This window comes from Cheilinus undulatus, linkage group 12, assembly GCF_018320785.1.
Source record: "Cheilinus undulatus linkage group 12, ASM1832078v1, whole genome shotgun sequence".
Taxonomy (NCBI): domain Eukaryota; kingdom Metazoa; phylum Chordata; class Actinopteri; order Labriformes; family Labridae; genus Cheilinus; species Cheilinus undulatus.
The window spans coordinates 40550963-40569549 of record NC_054876.1 but is presented as its reverse complement, the minus strand read 5'-3'; the positions used below and the strand labels follow the sequence as shown (position 1 = coordinate 40569549).

Sequence of the window (18587 nt, the reverse complement as noted above, 5' to 3'; positions counted from 1 at the left end):
CTAGAGAAGCTACTGACCAACAACAAGAGAAACAAGCCAACCCAGTCATTTGTTCGTATTCCACCAGGATGTCTGAAAACAGGAAGTCTGTGGAGAAGCTTCTCTCATTGTGACATCACGTTGAGTCATATTGATATTACCTGGCCCTTGGCTGGAATCTCCACCCACAGCAATTGATGCTCATAGCTATACTATTGTCAGTGCACCCTAAGAGAGCTCATTCACATTTAAAGAGACAGCTATCTGAGACAGCTATCAAAGGTTGGTTTATAAAGTCAGAAATTGATACTTGATTCATATTATATTTTGACTTTTGGCATTAACTTATTACTCGTGATGCAATTACAGTCCATATTAGTGCATGCAGTTTTTTGATCCCATTAAATTTCATGCTTTATTGTCCCTTTTAGCACACTTTTAAATCCATAATAAGTTATTTTTGTCATTTTCTCTGGTTAGATTCATTTCATAATCTTGAATCTATCTATGTTCCTTAATTTCTTTCAAAATAAAAGCAGTCATGTAGAAGTCAATTACCCTTAGTTAAAGAAAGCACAAAAAAGTTTAATTGCAAAATAGTGGATTTTTAAAATGTGACAAAGGGGAGATTGTCATTGTCTATAGAAGCATTGCTCATAAAAACTAAAAACATAAAAACTACAGGAAGGCCTTTCAGTTAAAAAGTCTTTAGATGTGATGTAAATGAAGATATTGAAGAGATTAAAGAGTTCTAAAGGGTAAACACAAGAGATTAAAATAATATGAGTTTAAATGTTTTCAACATATTCCCATTCATTTATATTGATTTGGAGAAATGATTTATCATGTACAGTGTTACTTTTTAGTCTTGATCGTAGAAATGTGTAATTACAACCCAGCAATCTGAAAAAACATCCAGGATGCAGCAGTCTCTCATCCCTGTCTTTGTTTATATGGAGAGAAAAAAAAGGACAACAAGTCGCAGCTTGGTGTACTTCTTAATCAGGTTAATCTGTTTACATAGACCTAGAAAACCCTAAAACTGAGTTTACCCATCTGTAGGGGACGTTAAGAGGGATATCTGCAGACAACCATGGCATTTATCTCAGGAAAGGTGGGGGGCTTGCCCTGTATTTGTGACTTGTGTTTTACATTATTAGAGCCACAACGATTGGGTAACAAATGATTCTGCATAAAAGGAGTCCCTGTGATTCCATTTTGAAATAGTTGATTGATATTTTTACTTCATTTCCAGCAAATTGCAAATTTTTGTTTCCATTTAAATTCATGACACAAAACAGAATTCCTTCTAGGTTACCCTTAAGGCCAAACTAATAACAAGAATTGAAAATCTGCTACGGACTATGTGCAGCCTAATAAATTTGTGCTCCTTATTAGAACAATGGTAATTTTCATCACTTAAATTTGGACTTTATATCCAACAAAACAAGATATCTTTCATTTTAAATATTTTTTAATTTAGGAAGCAGAAATTAAACAATTCAGTTTTGTCCTTGTTGTCAGAAAACAATTTAACAAAGGAAATAAAATATAAAGAAATTAAAGTTGGCAAATAATCCTTTACACCACCACCACCACCACCACCACCACCCCCACCCCCCCCCACCCCCCGGATTTTACATCATGCCTTCAAAGGGAGTTGTTGTTATTTTTCAGTTATTGCATTTGTCGCCTCTTTATATTTGAAAGGGGATGCAAATCTTGTTAAAGTTCCCTAGTTTAAACCCATAACAAGAGATACATTTAATTAGGATTGTGCCATTTCTTCCAGCCATACTTTTATGGATGAGGCTTCTGCTTTCCTCCTGAAAAATTAAGATTAATATATTTTCTTGTATGTATTTACCTAGCAGTTGTTGTTGACATTTGTTGAGCCCGGAAAATATGTCAGACATTCTAAATAGCACAATAATGGAGTCAGCTTCCACTGTACACAAGAGTTGGAACATACTATTTCAAAATAAGTAAATTTGAGTTGTTAACAAGATATTGTTAAAGGTTTTTCATAACCAATCGATCAATTATCAAGTAGTTTAATCTACCCTGTGTTTTTGTTCTTGCAGACATATACAGGCTCAATCCTAGTCGCAGTCAACCCATACCAGCTGCTTCCCATCTACACAGCAGACCACATCCGCCTCTACACCAACAAGAAGATAGGAGAGATGCCGCCACATATATTTGCCATCGCAGACAACTGCTACTTCAATATGCAGAGGAACAACAAGGACCAGTGCTGCATCATCAGGTGAGTGTGAACATCAAAATAAACATATTTATTAACAACATGGGCTTAAACAAATTAAAACAAGTCAGTAGAGTACAAGGAGACTTTCTAGTAGTATTTGAAAAACCCAGGAATCTAGTATTTACAGTCATGTGTCTCTTTCTACAGGATGATACACTGAGATCATGCTTTTTACACCCCAATTCCAAATGTAAATTAAAAACAAAATGCAATGATGTCCATATTTCCAACTGTTTCCAAAAACAGAGAAATTCCTAATTTTTATAATTGCAACAGGATGTCTTGTCATGGAGGCTGCCATAGGTTATGAGTTCAATCGCCCAAACTCACCTCCGTAACATGGAAACCCCCTACACTCAGTATTTCCAACAGGTTAAGACCAGCACTACTCAGCAGTGAGGATTCTGTTCAATAAAATAGTACCTCATAAGGTGTAATGACTAGAGGGAAAACTGACTTTTTGTCTTCTTTCATATATTTCTCATAATGAGGGAAAAATGCTCTTAAAAGGGCATTTTTGTATTTTTGCTCATGCACGTCCTTGGATCCCAGAACACATGCGCATTCTGGGACCACTTCCAGCGCGAACATGGAAGTGCATTTTGAATGCATTATTATTTACAGTTATGGCAATATGATAACTAAATTTGCGACAGTAACATATTGAACTACTGCATTACAGACAAATGTAATGTTATTACGGTCATGTGTAACTCTGTGCTGCATTACACCCAACGCTGTCAACAATAAGTCGTCCACACACATTTTACCTGCTATGATTATGGAATATCAAGTGAAACATTTCAAAAAGTAAGTGATGATACTTGGGCGTCTTTATATAGAGCACTGATGATGAATGACCGACAAAAAACTGCAGAAGCAAAAATTAAGCATCCAGAAAGAGGCAGGGCCATATGGCCGTCTTTACCTCCCAAATACAGCATCTTTCTGTAGGAAACTCTGCAACATAACCTATGAGCTTATACATGCCACTTAGCAGCAAACTTTGCTAACATTATGTTGTGCATGTAAACATCCTTGTTGATCTTCTTTACGTTGAGCTGTGTGGTCTGCCTCGCAGCTTAATCCAAAGGAGACGCTTTGCTGGGTTTATATGAGGTTTAGTGATCTGTCCTCACAGGAAACCTTTTATCGGCACTGTATTTACATGCACAATGTTTGACCCTTCTTATCAATTATAATTGTATAAAGTTCAATAAAACTGGCTTGTGGTGTTAGAGGGCAAATAGCCATTAAAGCCATCATTGGGTTAGAGGGTAAATGTTTTGTCACACAGAAGAGAACAAAGAAATGATGAACTAGTAGAATTAAAGCATTTCTGTAAATTAAATTAACCAACAAAGAAAAATAAACAACCTTGAACATCTACAACATAAAAATATAACAAACACATTAATGCAGCAGCAATATAAAGCAATCAATCTAACACAGCTCTACAGAGACAGCACAAGACAGAGAGACAGAGAGTACAGGTTGTTAAAGTGAGTAACAGTCTTCCCTCTCTGTATGACAGTGGAGAGTCTGGAGCCGGGAAGACGGAGAGCACAAAGCTGATCCTGCAGTTTCTAGCAGCCATCAGTGGTCAACACTCCTGGATCGAGCAGCAGGTTCTAGAGGCCACGCCCATCCTGGAAGGTCAGACTACTGCAGTGTTTTTATACTGCATGAGTATAATCTGATATGTACTATACATAAGAGAAAACAATATTAATTATCATCTATATTATTTACATATAATGCTCTAATTTAGTTTTTTTCAAGTTCATTAAAGGGTAGTTCTGTATTTTTTTAATCTGGCTTATATGTTTCACATATTTTCACAAACAGCACCTTTGGATCCTTTTTATTTTTTCAGAAACGTTAAATGAAAAATGAGTTCAAGTAGCAATGCAGCTGCTTGCCAACAATATACTTAACTGCTGTCAGAACTGTTTGTACTTTTTTCATTTCGAACCCAGAATGGGTAACAGTAGGGCCTATTCTCAACAGTAATTTTTTTCATAACCTTTGTTAGTTTTAATGCTGAGAATCAGAGTTCAATCATCAGAATTATATCCTCTCAAGAATGTTTCTAAAAGAAACCATCTAATTCATGTAGGTGTTCTTAAAAAGTGAAATTGGGCCTCATTCACCAATATCTTTTCAAAAGATTTTTCCTAAATTTTCTTCTTAAGAAAGCTCTTACGACTTGGCACTAATTTAATTCAGTTGGTAGAGCAGGCACCGATACACAGAGGCCATAGTCCTCAACGTGCTGGTTTTGGGATTGACTCCCAGTCTTGGTGTTGTTTCCCACCATTCTCTCTCCCCATGTTTCCTGTCTCACTTCAGCTGTCTTATCATAATAAAGGCATAAAGCCCAAAAAATAATCTTAAAAAAAAGATAGTTCTTAAGATAAACCTATGTCAGATTCATAACTTGTTCTTAAACCACTTAATTTTTATAGCCTGTGTTCTTAAACAGATGAATTAAATGTCCTTGTGAGCTGGAAGCTTGTGCAGGTTTGTCCTAACTAGCATGGAGAAATGACCCTTTGTATGCCCATATAAGGGTAAACAGCGCAAATCTTCTTCAGTACCTTCCATATCCACTATGGTTGTTTACATTTCAAGAAAATCTTGTAAATAACGAAGTCAGAAGACTTGACAAAAAAATATCTCTGATGATTGAGTATCTCAAACCCATCTGTGTGACTGTAGAGTGACTGTGTGTTATGTCTGCAAGTTATCTCAGGGCTTATCTCAGCATTCAAACTGCTGCATTGGTCTAAAATTCCAGAATTTCTCTGTTTTGTTGTTTACATTGTGAAATTTTCAATTCACAGCCTTGAATTGTAACCTTGTATAACATTCAGCACAGCACACAGTCAAAATTTTATCAGTCAAAATGAAATTAGCACAGATATTTTGAAATTTAAGCAAATTGCATTTGAGAGCAGAGCCACAAGCAGATTCCTCAAATTTAGTGCTTTTTTTTTGCGTGTGTAAACTGTCAGGCAGCATCTGACTGATGCAACTCATCGTATTTTTTTTTTTTTTTGTGAACAACTGTTGTTGTACAATGTATTTTTTCTGACTGTGTAAACAGCGCAAATCACGTTACATCTGAGCTTTTAATTTCAGATTCAGGCCACTCTCATATGTGTTACTAAATCAGCTACATATCTGATCTTTTGGGATTTACTGTCGGCAGCTCAGGTCGCATTGAATGTGTCTTTGACATTATTCTGCAACAGTTCTGCACCAGAGGACAAAACTTGAGGGGTCAAATCATAGCCCACCTGTTTTTAAAATGATTTCAAAAGAAATGGTTGAATGTGGCCAGAGAAGGAACTGGTTGTAGTGCCAAAGGAAAGTGAAAAGCAAATAAAATCTGATCTGTGCAATAGTTCTGTATATAGCATTCAAAACTTGCAGTTTAAGTGCAGCCAAAGTTGTGACGATCACTTTATACATTAAAGTGACATCAGCACAGCTGTAGACTGTCAGACTTGACTGTAACTAATTTCTGTCTTTCTGTTCTCCTGTCACCTCACTTTATGATTTCTTTAATCTTTCAGCCTTTGGCAATGCCAAGACAATTCGTAACGACAACTCAAGTCGCTTTGGGAAGTATATAGATATCCACTTCAACAGACGAGGGGCCATTGAAGGAGCCAAGATAGAGCAGTACCTGCTGGAGAAGTCCCGCGTGTGCCGACAGGTGAGAAACCGGATCAAAGCAGATAAAGACGGAAAACATTTTTACTCCCAATTTAGAAAACAGAAGTGACTTCTGATCTTTTCAGTTCTGAGGATGTAAAATAATCACATTAAATTTAGAACATTGCCTCTGTTTTTGATTTTGGTTTCATTTTGACCACATTCAATATGTTTTTTTAGGCTCTAAATGAGAGTCAGTTTATGGCATCATTTTTTGGACGTCCTAAAGAAGTGTAAATTAGCTTTAAGCTAACTCTGGTAAAATGCATCAAATGGAAACATTTATGTTTTTTTATCGTACATGGTCCCTTTACAAATAAACAAATAAATAAAATAAGTTAATCAGCAGCAGAGTAATACCTATATAGCAGGCTGGCATGTATATCCAACAGCAAAACAGTGCACATGGGTCTGGATATAGTGCCATTGCTGATGATGATAAACGAATGTTTCTGTAACTAGTTTAAGAGATAATTTATGGTTCCTGAGACTAGAGTTTTATTATAACAGACATGCAGTCGAATGGCAGTCATTTTTGTTGTTTTATCTTTGTTTTTTTAAAGTCATAAAGCAGATAGACCTTTATTTTAGTTTAAAAACCCTAATGACACACTTTAAACATTCCAATAAAGGCTTAAAACACAGAAATATAATTTTCCTTCTTTACTGCTGTCCTCCAGGCTCCAGATGAGAGGAACTATCATATTTTTTACTGCATGCTGAAGGGGATGGCTCCAGAAATGAAGTCCAAACTGGGCCTGGGTCTGGCCACAGACTACTCCTACCTCACCATGGTGAGTCTTATTGACATAAAAAACAAACTTGTGAGCTGGTAGTGTATCCTTTTGCACTAACCCCACAGATTGTTATACCACATCCCACACATAAAGTTCTTTAGCTTTAATAGTTGATGAAAATGTGCAAGGAAAAGTTAAAGATTTTTCTGCTTTTTTTTTTATTTTTACAGATTTGCATCATGATGGTTTTATTCCTGCAAAATTAATTTACCTTAATAATGAAAAAGCAGCATTAGAATGACTTATTCTGGCTTTTCAGCTTAAGTGAGCCCGAGTTAAACCCCAACATCTTACCTCCAGTCCACTGTGGACCTGTCAGATGAATGTGGCTAATTCAGTAGATGAAACATAATACAGCATTTACATTGTGGATGTAAACACACAAAAAAGGAAATCGCAACGGTTAACTCTCATCACGGGCTTAACTGGAATAAAGAAAATCCGAATAAATTCAGATATTTTTCAGTGAAAGTTTTTCAGCCTGGTGTTTTATATTTTGATTTGTGAAGAAAACAACTATTGCTGATATAAGAAGCCTTTGAGATTTTTTCCTCTATTAAACCACAAGGAGGGATAGAGATGGTGAAAACTTTAACTTCTTTTTAAATCAGGCTTCATAATGATAAACACTGTCACTTTTTGCTTAAAATGGCTCAAATAATGAACGATTTACGAAAAGTAAGCCAACTCGCTGCTCTTGAGACATCTCCACTATCTCTTAAAGAAAAGCACCTGAAGTTCTGTTTTCTTTGTCTCTCCAGGGTAACTGCACAGAGTGTGACGGTCGTGACGACCTAAGTGATTACTCCATCATCGTGTCGGCCATGAAGGTCCTCATGTTCACTGAGACGGAGAACTGGGAGATCTCCAAGCTGCTGGCTGCCATCCTGCACATGGGAAACCTGCGCTTTGAGGGTATGATCAACCAGAACCAATTTTACTGCAGTGGTTTGACTTGATTAGAATTTAAAAGGTGGATTGCATTTAATAGAAGAAGAAGTTTTCTGACCATTACTATTCTTTGATTGTAGCTTTGAGAAGAATAATAATCTTGTTTCTTTTCCACAGCTCGCACTTTTGAAAACTTGGACGCCTGTGTGGTTGTGAGATCTCCTGACCTGGTTACTGCTGCTTCACTCATGGAGGTGTGTTTGTGTAATGATCTGTAAATTTAGATAAAATTATTAAATTAGTATCAAGTAGCACATTTTTGCTGGCTAGCTGTAAAAGCTGTAATCTAATGATGCAGCTCCACAAAAAGAAGCTTATCTTGATGAATTATTTTCCCCCACTGTAATCTTTTTCCTTACTTTTGCTTGCTGTTTTTATACAATGCAGGTGGATCCTAAAGATGTGATGGTGTGTTTGACCACACGAACTCTGATCACACGTGGGGAAAGCGTCACCACGCCTCTCAGTGTGGCTCAAGGCCTGGATGTCAGGGATGCCTTTGTGAAGGTACTCCAATTCTTCTTTATTTTTTAATCAGTATATTTATTAATTTTTACATAGTCTGATTTGAGTTATTCGACTTAACTGTGAATTCATCTTTCAGGGCATCTATGGGCGGCTCTTTGTCTGGATCGTGGATAAGATCAATGCTGCCATTTACAGACCTCCAACCTGTGAGAGTAGCAGCGTGCGCAGATCCATCGGGTTGCTGGACATCTTTGGTTTTGAGAACTTCATCCTCAACAGGTGATTAAAACTAGATTTAAACCCATCATTATCTTAAAGCCTTTTTTGAACCCTAGCCTGTATTGCAAAAACTGCCACCTTTGAATTTTCATCACTGTAGTTTCGAGCAGCTGTGCATCAACTTTGCCAACGAGAACCTTCAGCAGTTCTTCGTTCGTCACGTCTTCAAACTGGAGCAGGAGGAGTACAACCTAGAAGACATCAGCTGGCAGCATATCGAGTTCACAGACAACCAGGATGCACTGGACATGATCGCTAACAAACCTATGAACATCATCTCTCTCATAGATGAGGAGAGCAAGTTCCCGAAGGTATGGAATACAGGGAAGATGACAGCATATTGATTTTACAAGGTTATTTGAGGCACTTTGACCTTCTCAAAACTATTTTTTCATTATGTATAAGAAGGCAGCAGATCTGCCTACTTGTCTTTATTATCAATCCTTGCATTTTTTTCCCAGGGAACTGATGCTACAATGCTTTATAAGCTCAACTCACAACACAAGCTCAATTGCAACTACATCCCTCCTAAAAACAGCTACGAGACCCAGTTTGGTATCCAACACTTTGCCGGTGTGGTTCATTATGAAACCAGAGGTGGGTCCTGTTTCATCAGTCACATCCATTTGTCTGCTTGTGGTTGTGTTTTAACACTCTGCTGCAGGATTTCAGTTCAGCTCCTCTCTTGTTTATAATGAGGGATGCTGCAATTTTCACTCAGACTCTCAGGAGAGGATTCTGGTAAAATAAAGGTCAGATGAGATGTGAGAAGCATCCAAAAAAGCTGTGAACCTGAGCAAACAGTAACAGGAAAACACCAAGAGAATAATGTGATGAAGTAATTATAGCTTGCAGGTTAATGTGAAGTATTTTATTTTTTTCTATTTTTTTTTAAACATTAGATAATCAGAAGATGTGTTTATTACTTACAGTGGCTACATTCATAGTGCTGGGAACATCATGGTTGCTGAAGTGTAAGTAACTAAATTCTGAGCCCCATTTACAAGTTTATTTAAGTTTATGAAGAAAAGCTTCACTCCACCTGGGCGCTCACTCCACTTGTTTTCTCTACTTCTCTGCATGTTTGTTTGTATGAAGGAGGTGGGCAATAATCATAGATTAATAATAAGACCAAAACAATACCGGGTGGGCTTTTTGGTTGCTGTTTTTACAGAAAAGGCAGTTGTGGCTCAGTAAGTAGAGTCTTTCAACCATAAGGTTGGGGCTTTGGTCCCCAGCACCAGCAGTCACATGTTGATGTGTCCTTAGACAAGATGCTCCACCCCACTGCTGGGTCAGCGGTGTGTTAATGTGTGTGGATGCGTATGAATGGGATAAGTTAATATTGATGACCACTTACCAGAGCAGCCATCAACATCAAAGTGTGTCCTGCATGCGACTCAGGGCCAGCAGCGTAAAGTCTGATCCATTGTTCTTTTCTTTACTGTACTTTATTTTAATCGCATGCATTTAAATCATCATAAAACACAAATATCATGGAAGTTTTTTCGTCTTTCTTTCAGGTTTCTTGGAGAAAAACCGAGACAGCCTCCACACAGACATAATCCAGCTCGTCCACACGTCCAAGAACAAGTTCATCAAGCAGATTTTCCAGGCTGATGTCGCCATGGTGAGATTAGATAAACCTCCTTGATGACTAGACCTCTGCTTGCATTTATACTTGTAACTGTGCACTAATATTTCTCACCTGCTTTTGCTTTTTATTCTGATTTTTAGGTTTGTTTCTGGTGACTCCCTCTAGCTTTCTCCACACAGCTTTGTTGTTTTTTTTTTTTTTTTTTTTTTGGTTTTACCAACTGCTCACCCCTCCTCTCACTCCGCTTTTTCTCTGTTTCCTCTGTCTCTTACAATCGCATCAGTTTCTGTGTGGCTATCAGCAGCCCAGCACCCCTACTCCCAAGGTAATCAACGGTCTTTAGCAACATGTGGTGATTTAAACCCTGTGTGTCTGCTTTAAATGGAATAAAACCCATGAATCCACTAAGAGCTTACGCTGCTTTCCTCAAGGTCTTAATTTTACTTTAAAGATGTCTGTGTATTGACATGTTAATGTGATGATTTAATCAACAATCCCCTTGTAACATATTTTAAGTCATGTATACTGTCTGTCTTCATGTTTATGGGTTTTTTTTCTGGACTTCTATGTGTGGATCAACCCCTAGTTGCATTTTATACAACCACAGGAACATGTTTAGTCTTATTTACCAGTTAAATTGTACCATTAATAAATAGTGTTGGGGTTATTCTGACTTAGACAGTTTTTGTTTATTTCACATTAAAATGTCACTATGATAATGATAATAAAAACAAGTAAGGAGTAATTGAAATGAAAAGATAACCACAAAAGTTTCTGAAACCACAAACAAAACCTAAAGGATTAAAATGGTCTTTTAAAAAATGTTTTGTTTGCATTTTTTATTGATGAATAATTGAAATAAAGACTCCTTTATTCACATGTTGCCTTCCATCCCAGGTCTATTAAATAAAAGATAATCTTTCATCAGTCATGAATTGAGTGTATTGTTAAAGCCAATTTTGTTCTTCATAAACAGTTCATTTTCGTGGGCTGCAGGACGGCACAGAGGTTAGCACAGTGTAATCTGAATACAGTCTGTTGTAAACTGATGCAACTGCCTTCACTGAAAATTAACAGCCAGCTACATGCTGTTTTTTGTTCATTTATAGACGGTAAGGTCAGGGGCTTGTTTTTTTTTCACTTGAACCAGACACAGCAAGATCAAACATCTTAACTGTGGAGGGTGTGTGGTTTAATCTGTATTTCCCTGTCTTTAGTCCTGGATTATTAAAAGATGCAGACTGGCTTTGTCTCTTTCAAAGCAGAAACAGTTCTATCCCTCCTCTCTGTTTGCATCTAGATGTTGAAGTTCAGGAAAGTATCTGATGATAGACATGTTCTATGTCAAGTTTGTCACAATAAAGGTCTCGAATTCTGATAATTATAAAGAATTTTTTTTTGTAGAGAAACATCAGGAAATTGAATATTTCCAGCACCAATATAACAGGTCAAATGTCTCATGAACGAGCGGGAAACATATCTTCCCATCACTCAGACAATGATATATAAGGAATACCTGAAGAGTTAAATACAGAATGAAAAAATCAAACTGAGACTTTCAGGCAATAACTGCCTGTCATGACATAGATGTGATTGTTTCTCTGGTGGTAAGCTTAATTTATATACTTGAAGTTGTTTGTCATGACTGAAATTTGAACTTGTACAACTGTCATGCAACAAACTAAAGTGCAGATTTTCTATCATTATTCTATTCTGTCTATTGATTTGTTGGTTTTGATATCTCATTCTTCTTTGTTTGATACATTTTATCATATTAAAATAGCTTAATTTATGAGTTAGAAACTTCATGAGTGTAACAATGTAAGTACAACACAACACACATTGTACACAGCATCCATCTTTTGGTCATTAGAGGTAAATTAAGCTTGTAGATAACTTAACATAAACAAAGCAGCTTCTTAGTGGTAACCATGGTTACAAACAAAGCAGCAGGAATGAAGTAGAATGTTCAGGATTTGCCAACAGTCTAGTTTCACTTACAATTGTATTATCTGTTGTTTTTAACTGTTTTCTTCCCTATGCTGGTCATATAGCTGTTATTTCAAAGCAATATCATTGTGGTCACTGTGGCCTGCAACCACATTACAGCAATGCTGATATTCAGCACTATATTCCCTCCCACGTAATATAACTTTTATGAAAATCAATAATGATGTTGTATAGAAATTTCAATGTTAATTCTGAATGTTGTGGAAATGAATTTGGTAGTTTAGAGTGAAAAGCAGGAAATAAAAATTACAGCAAACTTGGCCTGCCCTTATCGCAGTCCTGTCACATAGTGAGCGATTTAAAAGAAAACTCCTATTTTTCAATTTGAACAAGTGAAAGCAGAAAACCTTATGCAGCTACTGCGTTTCCTCAGTTGGATTGATGAAACATAATTTGATTAACTTTTTCCTCCGGTGTATGTTTGTAGGGGGTCGAGACAAGGAAGCGCTCTCCCACTCTGAGTAGTCAGTTCAAACGTTCTCTGGAGATGCTGATGAGGACGCTCAGCGTGTGCCAGCCGTTCTTTGTGCGCTGTATAAAACCCAACGAGCTCAAAAAACCCATGGTGAGGCCAATTTTATATAAATGTTATATGTTATGTACAGTACAAAAACTTTAACCTGGCATGCCAGATAGATTGTTTTATGGCATTGGATCTATTTCACATCCATCTGGACAACACCCTTTAGAAGGTGTTTGGGAAGGGCAGAAACTTTCAAACAAAATCACGGAGTTTTTCTCAAACAGAGACAGCAGCCTGATGAGAGGAAGATAAAAAAACACTTGTGCAGTTATTTCTGTCGCTCCTTTAGATCTGCCTGTGTTATTTCACACATATTCACCAGGTTATGGAAGCAAAAAAGCAAAAAGCTCAATGCTTCCTGCAGTTAAGTGGGATCGCTGTCAGTACATGCTCTCACTACGAACAAACTGTACCAGAGCCCAATAAAAGTAGAGACCGACACACCTTTTCAAGGGGTCTTGATATGATTGTTTGGTCCACACCAGTGTTTGATCAACAGATTTCACACCAACACAAACAAACTGAACCAACTCCAAAAATAACTCAACGTTGTGTCAACCGAACCAGAAATATTTTATGTAAAAGCACCAATTAATCTGTTACTGGGTGTAGCTGTTGTTCCCTCCAGTTGATCTCATGTACATGACAGTACTATTACATTTTAATCAATTTCTAAGAAATTAAAGAGATTCTTCAAATTTCTGACATTTTCCTCAGAATGACAACGGTTGAATGAAAATTTAGTTTTGACTCTATTTATCTTAAACAACGCATTTGAAGCTTCTTTTTACCTCAGCATATAAAATGTTACTTCGGTACGTGCTCTATTTATTCCCTGTTTTCACTGAATCTGTTTCTCTGTATATTTCAGATATTCGACAGAGAGCTGTGTATTCGTCAGTTGCGATACTCCGGCATGATGGAGACCATCAGGATCAGGCGGGCCGGTTATCCCATCAGATACACCTTTGTCGAGTTTGTGGACCGTTACCGAGTCCTGATGCCTGGAGTCAAACCCGCTCATGTACAGGTCAACCACACAATCACTGACATCTGTTGCAATTTTGTTGTCCTCAGTAAAAGGTTTAGAGTGTTTTAAGAAACATTCAACTGCCTGTCACCCAGACGCTTTTGAGTTATGCTTGTCACTATGAATTTCTGCTGACAGCTGGATACAAACAGGTTGATTGAAGGTTTATATGTTTAGTTATATGCATATGTTTAAATGTTAGCAGTTGTACATGGCTAACTGGTTGTGCCACATCTTTTCATCTTGCAAAATCTCACTGTCACCTTGTTGACATACAGACATACATACAGAGTAGGATGAGCTAGTTTTCTGGTGCCAGAGTCATCACTCCTGCGTTGCTCTTTCTCCCTCCAGGAAGACCTACGAGGGACCTGCCAAATGATAGTCCAGGCCCGGCTGGGGAAACATGATGACTGGCAGATTGGAAAAACTAAGATTTTCCTCAAGGTTGTTTGTTTTTGTCATATAGAAACAAAAATCAGCCTTTTGTCTATCTGCCTGCCTGTATGGTGTCTAATTCCCCTACTTCACCAGTTATTCTAATTTGTTGCTCTGTCTCTGAATCTTTCCTTCAGGACCACCACGACATGAAGCTGGAGATCCAGAGGGACATCGCCATCACTGACAAGGTCATCCTAATCCAGAAGGCCGTACGTGGACTTAGAGAGAGGTAACAAATGTTTTTCAGCCCTTCAGAGTCTTCAAAAGAGCCCCAGATCTCCCGTTCACAAGGCTTAACAGGCACCTTTTATTAGGCTGTTGATGCAAAAACTGAGTCGTGTGCTATAATTTTGTGCTGAGCCTCAATGTCATGTTTTCTTTTCTGCAGTAATAAAAGGATTCTGGTTACACATTTTATGTTTTTATGACATCTGTTACTTTTCAGGACACACTTTCTCAAAATGAGGAGTGCTGTGACTTTTCTCCAGAAGGTCTGGAGGGGTTATCGCTGCAGGAGGAATTACAAAATTGTGAGTCTTACATACTTTTATAGTGCCATTTTGTGATTTTTGATTAGTTAAGATAATATTTCTATGGGTGCTGGTTTAGCTCAGTTGGTGCTCATATGCAGAGGCTATAGCCCTCAAACCCACTGGCTGCAGGTTTTTAATACTGATCCTGACACTGATGTATGTTTTCTTCCACTCTCCCTCCCTACATTTTTCCTATATCTTCCCTAAGCTGTCCTAGCTAATAAAGGCAAAAAGTCCAAAAAAATATTGACAAACATATAGTCTTCCGTTTTTTGCATTTTTTTTAATTTGAGGGCAGACAAGAGCAAGTTATTAACTAAAATGAAAGATAAATAGAAATATTTGTTCAGTTAAAAACAGTGTTAATGGCGTACAGTAAATCATGATTATGCAGTAATTTTATTTAGTATTTCTCTCTAACCCTTTCCTTTTAAAAATGACTTTTCCCAACAATATGGATCGTTTTAATGAAGTAAATATGGACAATGTGGAAAAAGAGGGATGCCTAGCAATGAAGATGTACACAGACATGTTGGAAACTTTTAAAATGTCTGATTTAAAAAAAAAGAAAATGTATCTGTGTTGGTGACAACACAAATATTTTCCAGTAACATTTTCCGTTGTCTGTTTGATAGCCATAAAGTAATGAAGTATTAAGCTTTATCTGCAACATTTGAGTAAATATTTTAAACTATGTTACTGTCCCTTAGATGAAGTGTGGCTTCCTGCGCCTCCAGGCGGTCTACAGGGCAAGGCGGTTCTACAGAAGCTACCAGTTGACCCGTCTTAACGTGACCTTCATTCAGGCCCGTTGTCGTGGATTTCTTGTCCGGCAGACTTTCTGGCGGCGTCTCCGTGCCGTGTTGACTCTTCAGGCCTACACCAGGGGCATGATAGCCAGACGCCTCTGCCTGAGGCTCAGGGCAGAGGTAAACTGTTACTATATTTACTACTGTTACCTTTATCATGTGGCTTACCTGTCAAGGAGGGAGGCCTACTGGTGCTGAGGGTGGGCATGAAGAATAACAGAAGGGAGAGAAATAATGATGTGTCATACTTTGGCTAAGAGAAACTGTAAAGCCTTATAACATTTGACCATTCTGTTCCTTAATTCTATCTTTTCACTACACAACTCCAAGCTTAACTTGAGGGCTACCTTATCAACTTAGCAGAACTTTAAAGTTTATTCTGCTGCTTTGTTGCTGGGACTGAGATGAGAAGATGGATACCTCCCTCATACATTGCTGTGGACAAAAGCGTCTGCTAAATGACATTGTAATTGGTGGAGGTTTCTGTAAACAGAGGCTTGCTGCCAAAATTCTTTAAAAAAAATGAAAACCTTGAGTATCGTGGGGTAAAATTTGATGCTTAAGATGGTGAATGTGCCCATGCAAAGTTTCTGAAACATCAGATTTAGTAGTGTCCTCTAGCACCAAGTATGGGACTCCTTGTTCATTGCAGAGCATTTTGAGAAATTATTTATTCTTGTTCTGCAAAGCCAAGTTTGTTCTGCAAAGCCAAGTTAAAGCCTTTCCTTGCCTTCATGCTGCCTCTCATTTAGCTCTATTTGCAGTTTCCACTTGTTTCAGATCTTTCCTTCATAGAGGCATTCATGGCTTGGCACTATTTTGTCTATGAAGATGTATAAAGAATGGAAAATAAATAGCTTAAGAGTGAAGCCATCCACACCTACTTTAGCATACTTTGCTGTGTGACCATCACTGCCTAAAGCAACTTTAATGTCTTATTTTCTGTTCTGGGAAGAGTTAAATGCCACATGATTGTTGGTTTTTAAATTCTGTTATGTTTTGTGTAACGTGTTAAAAAATACTGAGACCTTTAAGTGCACTGCATCTAATTTCTTTAAAACCTTGTCATGTTAAGAAAATACTTGTGGTGCTGGACTCTTCTGGCCATTAAACCTTATTTGTCCTGTTTTTTTTGATTAGTCATTTGAACTTTGTTGTGAAATGTGTGTTGGTTTGTGTATGGTTAATGTCATTTAATCTGCCTTTGCTGACCTTTCATTCTCTTTCCCTGCTCTGAAAAAAATCAATAAATCTTTTGTTCTGTAAATGTATGTTTTAATCTCAGTTTCTTATCAGCTTGTTGAGATAGAAACAGATTTCTGAGAAAAAATCAAGTAGTATTGCTGAGCATATCTACAGATCCAGAGCGGCTCGACAAAGAAGAAGTTGAGTCGGTGAGCTCTTGGGAAGCAGCTCAAGTACGAAGCAGAGGCGGCCTCTGTTACACGTTGTCATTTATTTGTGCTGTCTTTAAAACTTTTATCTTCACTTGTTTGCCATGTAAGTTTGTAGATGGCTAGATTGTTTTGCTTCATGAAAGCCCATCTGATCACTAAATAGAGAACAAATACTGTATGCTGTAGTTTATACGTTTTGCTCTTTTGTTGTCTGGTCTTATTTTTTGTAGAACTATTCTGACAAAATTATCTGTTCATACAGATAATGTAGTGCTTTAGTTTGATAAGTAGTCAAATGCTAACAGGAAACAAATGATAACCACTTTCCTTCTCTACCTTTCTCTCTTCTCTCCCTCCTCTCGCAGCTGCGGCATCGGCAGGAAGCCGAGCGCCAGCGCCTGGCCGAGGAAGAGCAGCTGCGAAACCTGATGACGGCTCGGCGGGCCAAGGCAGAGGCCGAGAGGAAACACCAGGAGAGGCTCGTCCAACTGGCCCAGCAGCAGGAGGAGAGGGAGAGGGAGGAGAGAGAGGAAGCAAGGAGGAAGAAGGAGCTGCTGGAGCAGATGGAGAGGGACAAGGAGCAGCCCGTTGATCACTCTGACATGGTCGACCGCATGTTCGGGTTCCTGGGGAACTCGGGGCCATTACCCAATCAGGACGGACAAGCACCAGCTGGTTTTGAGGTGTGTGCTGATGGGTTTTACAGTCCAGTAATCAATGTCCCATTGCCAGTTTTTGCACCAATTTTAACTAGATGTAATTTTAGCAACGTGTCCATTTGTCTCTCGGTCCATTTTATCTCCTTGACCTTAGAGATGCAGCAGTTTTTCAATTGGCTACAATATTTACAATTTTGAGCAACTTTTTACATGAATCATAAGATGAATTCTGATTGAATGTTTTGGGGTCGTAAACGTTCCTCCTTCACCAAAATAAAGAACAAGATTCTGTTGGCCCTTGTTTTATACCTATCAGGTCAAAATTGTTGTTTTTAGTCGAATTAGAAAATGTAACAATGCAACCACTGTAAATATAAAAGGGGGCATTTCTTAATATACATAACATATATTTAATCTTATTGTATATCTTCTTACCTCTCAGGACTTGGAGAACACTCCTCATGGAAATGAGACTGAAGTAGAAGAGTTGAATGAAGCTCTGCCATTACCTGATGAAGACGAGGAGGATTTGTCTGAGTATAAGTTCTCCAAGTTTGCAGCCACATACTTCCAGGGTGTTTCCACCCACACCTACATCAGACGACCACTGAAACAACCGCTGCTATTTCATGAGGACGAAGGAGACCAGCTGGTGAGAGTTCTCCACCCAAGTTATTCAGTTGTGTATTTTAGATATATGGAGTTAGCAGATGTACTTTTTGAAGAACTAGTCTGGAATGAATTTAACCCACCAAGAGTAGGCAGTTATCTTAGTAGTAGATGAGTGTTACAAGTCAGTAAAGTCTGTTTAAGTTTACACGCAAAGAGACTACATGGTTACTAATATGTGGCACAGTTGCTCACCTACTAAACTCACTGATTTTAAACATACTCTCCTGTCTAACAGGCTGCATTGGCGGTGTGGATCACCGTGTTGAGGTTCATGGGCGACCTCCCTGAGCCTAAGTGTCAGATGGTCATAAATGACGGCAGTGAAAAGATCCCTGTCATGACCAAAATCTACGAAACTCTCGGCAAGCGGACATACAAGAGAGAGCTGCAGGAGCTGCAGGTAGAAGGAGAGGTGAGAGGAAGCTGACCGCTTGTTTGAATTATTCCTCA

At 38.1% G+C, this 18587-nt stretch overlaps 1 protein-coding gene across 1 annotated transcript in view; it reads left to right on the top strand.

Moving 5' to 3' along the window:
• The window catches only part of myo7ab (myosin VIIAb), a 46509-nt gene that overhangs the window by 8976 nt on the left and 18946 nt on the right, over positions 1-18587 (top strand). Inside the window, exons 4-23 of the mRNA XM_041802134.1 lie at positions 2064-2248; positions 3783-3904; positions 5830-5972; positions 6652-6765; positions 7530-7683; positions 7837-7913; positions 8107-8226; positions 8324-8466; positions 8567-8777; positions 8928-9063; positions 9990-10096; positions 12501-12638; positions 13468-13626; positions 13981-14073; positions 14202-14296; positions 14513-14597; positions 15311-15529; positions 17172-17489; positions 17908-18117; positions 18373-18549. Of these exons, the coding sequence (XP_041658068.1) occupies positions 2064-2248; positions 3783-3904; positions 5830-5972; positions 6652-6765; positions 7530-7683; positions 7837-7913; positions 8107-8226; positions 8324-8466; positions 8567-8777; positions 8928-9063; positions 9990-10096; positions 12501-12638; positions 13468-13626; positions 13981-14073; positions 14202-14296; positions 14513-14597; positions 15311-15529; positions 17172-17489; positions 17908-18117; positions 18373-18549 (3006 nt within the window). The remainder of the gene's footprint in view (positions 1-2063; positions 2249-3782; positions 3905-5829; positions 5973-6651; positions 6766-7529; positions 7684-7836; positions 7914-8106; positions 8227-8323; positions 8467-8566; positions 8778-8927; positions 9064-9989; positions 10097-12500; positions 12639-13467; positions 13627-13980; positions 14074-14201; positions 14297-14512; positions 14598-15310; positions 15530-17171; positions 17490-17907; positions 18118-18372; positions 18550-18587) is intronic.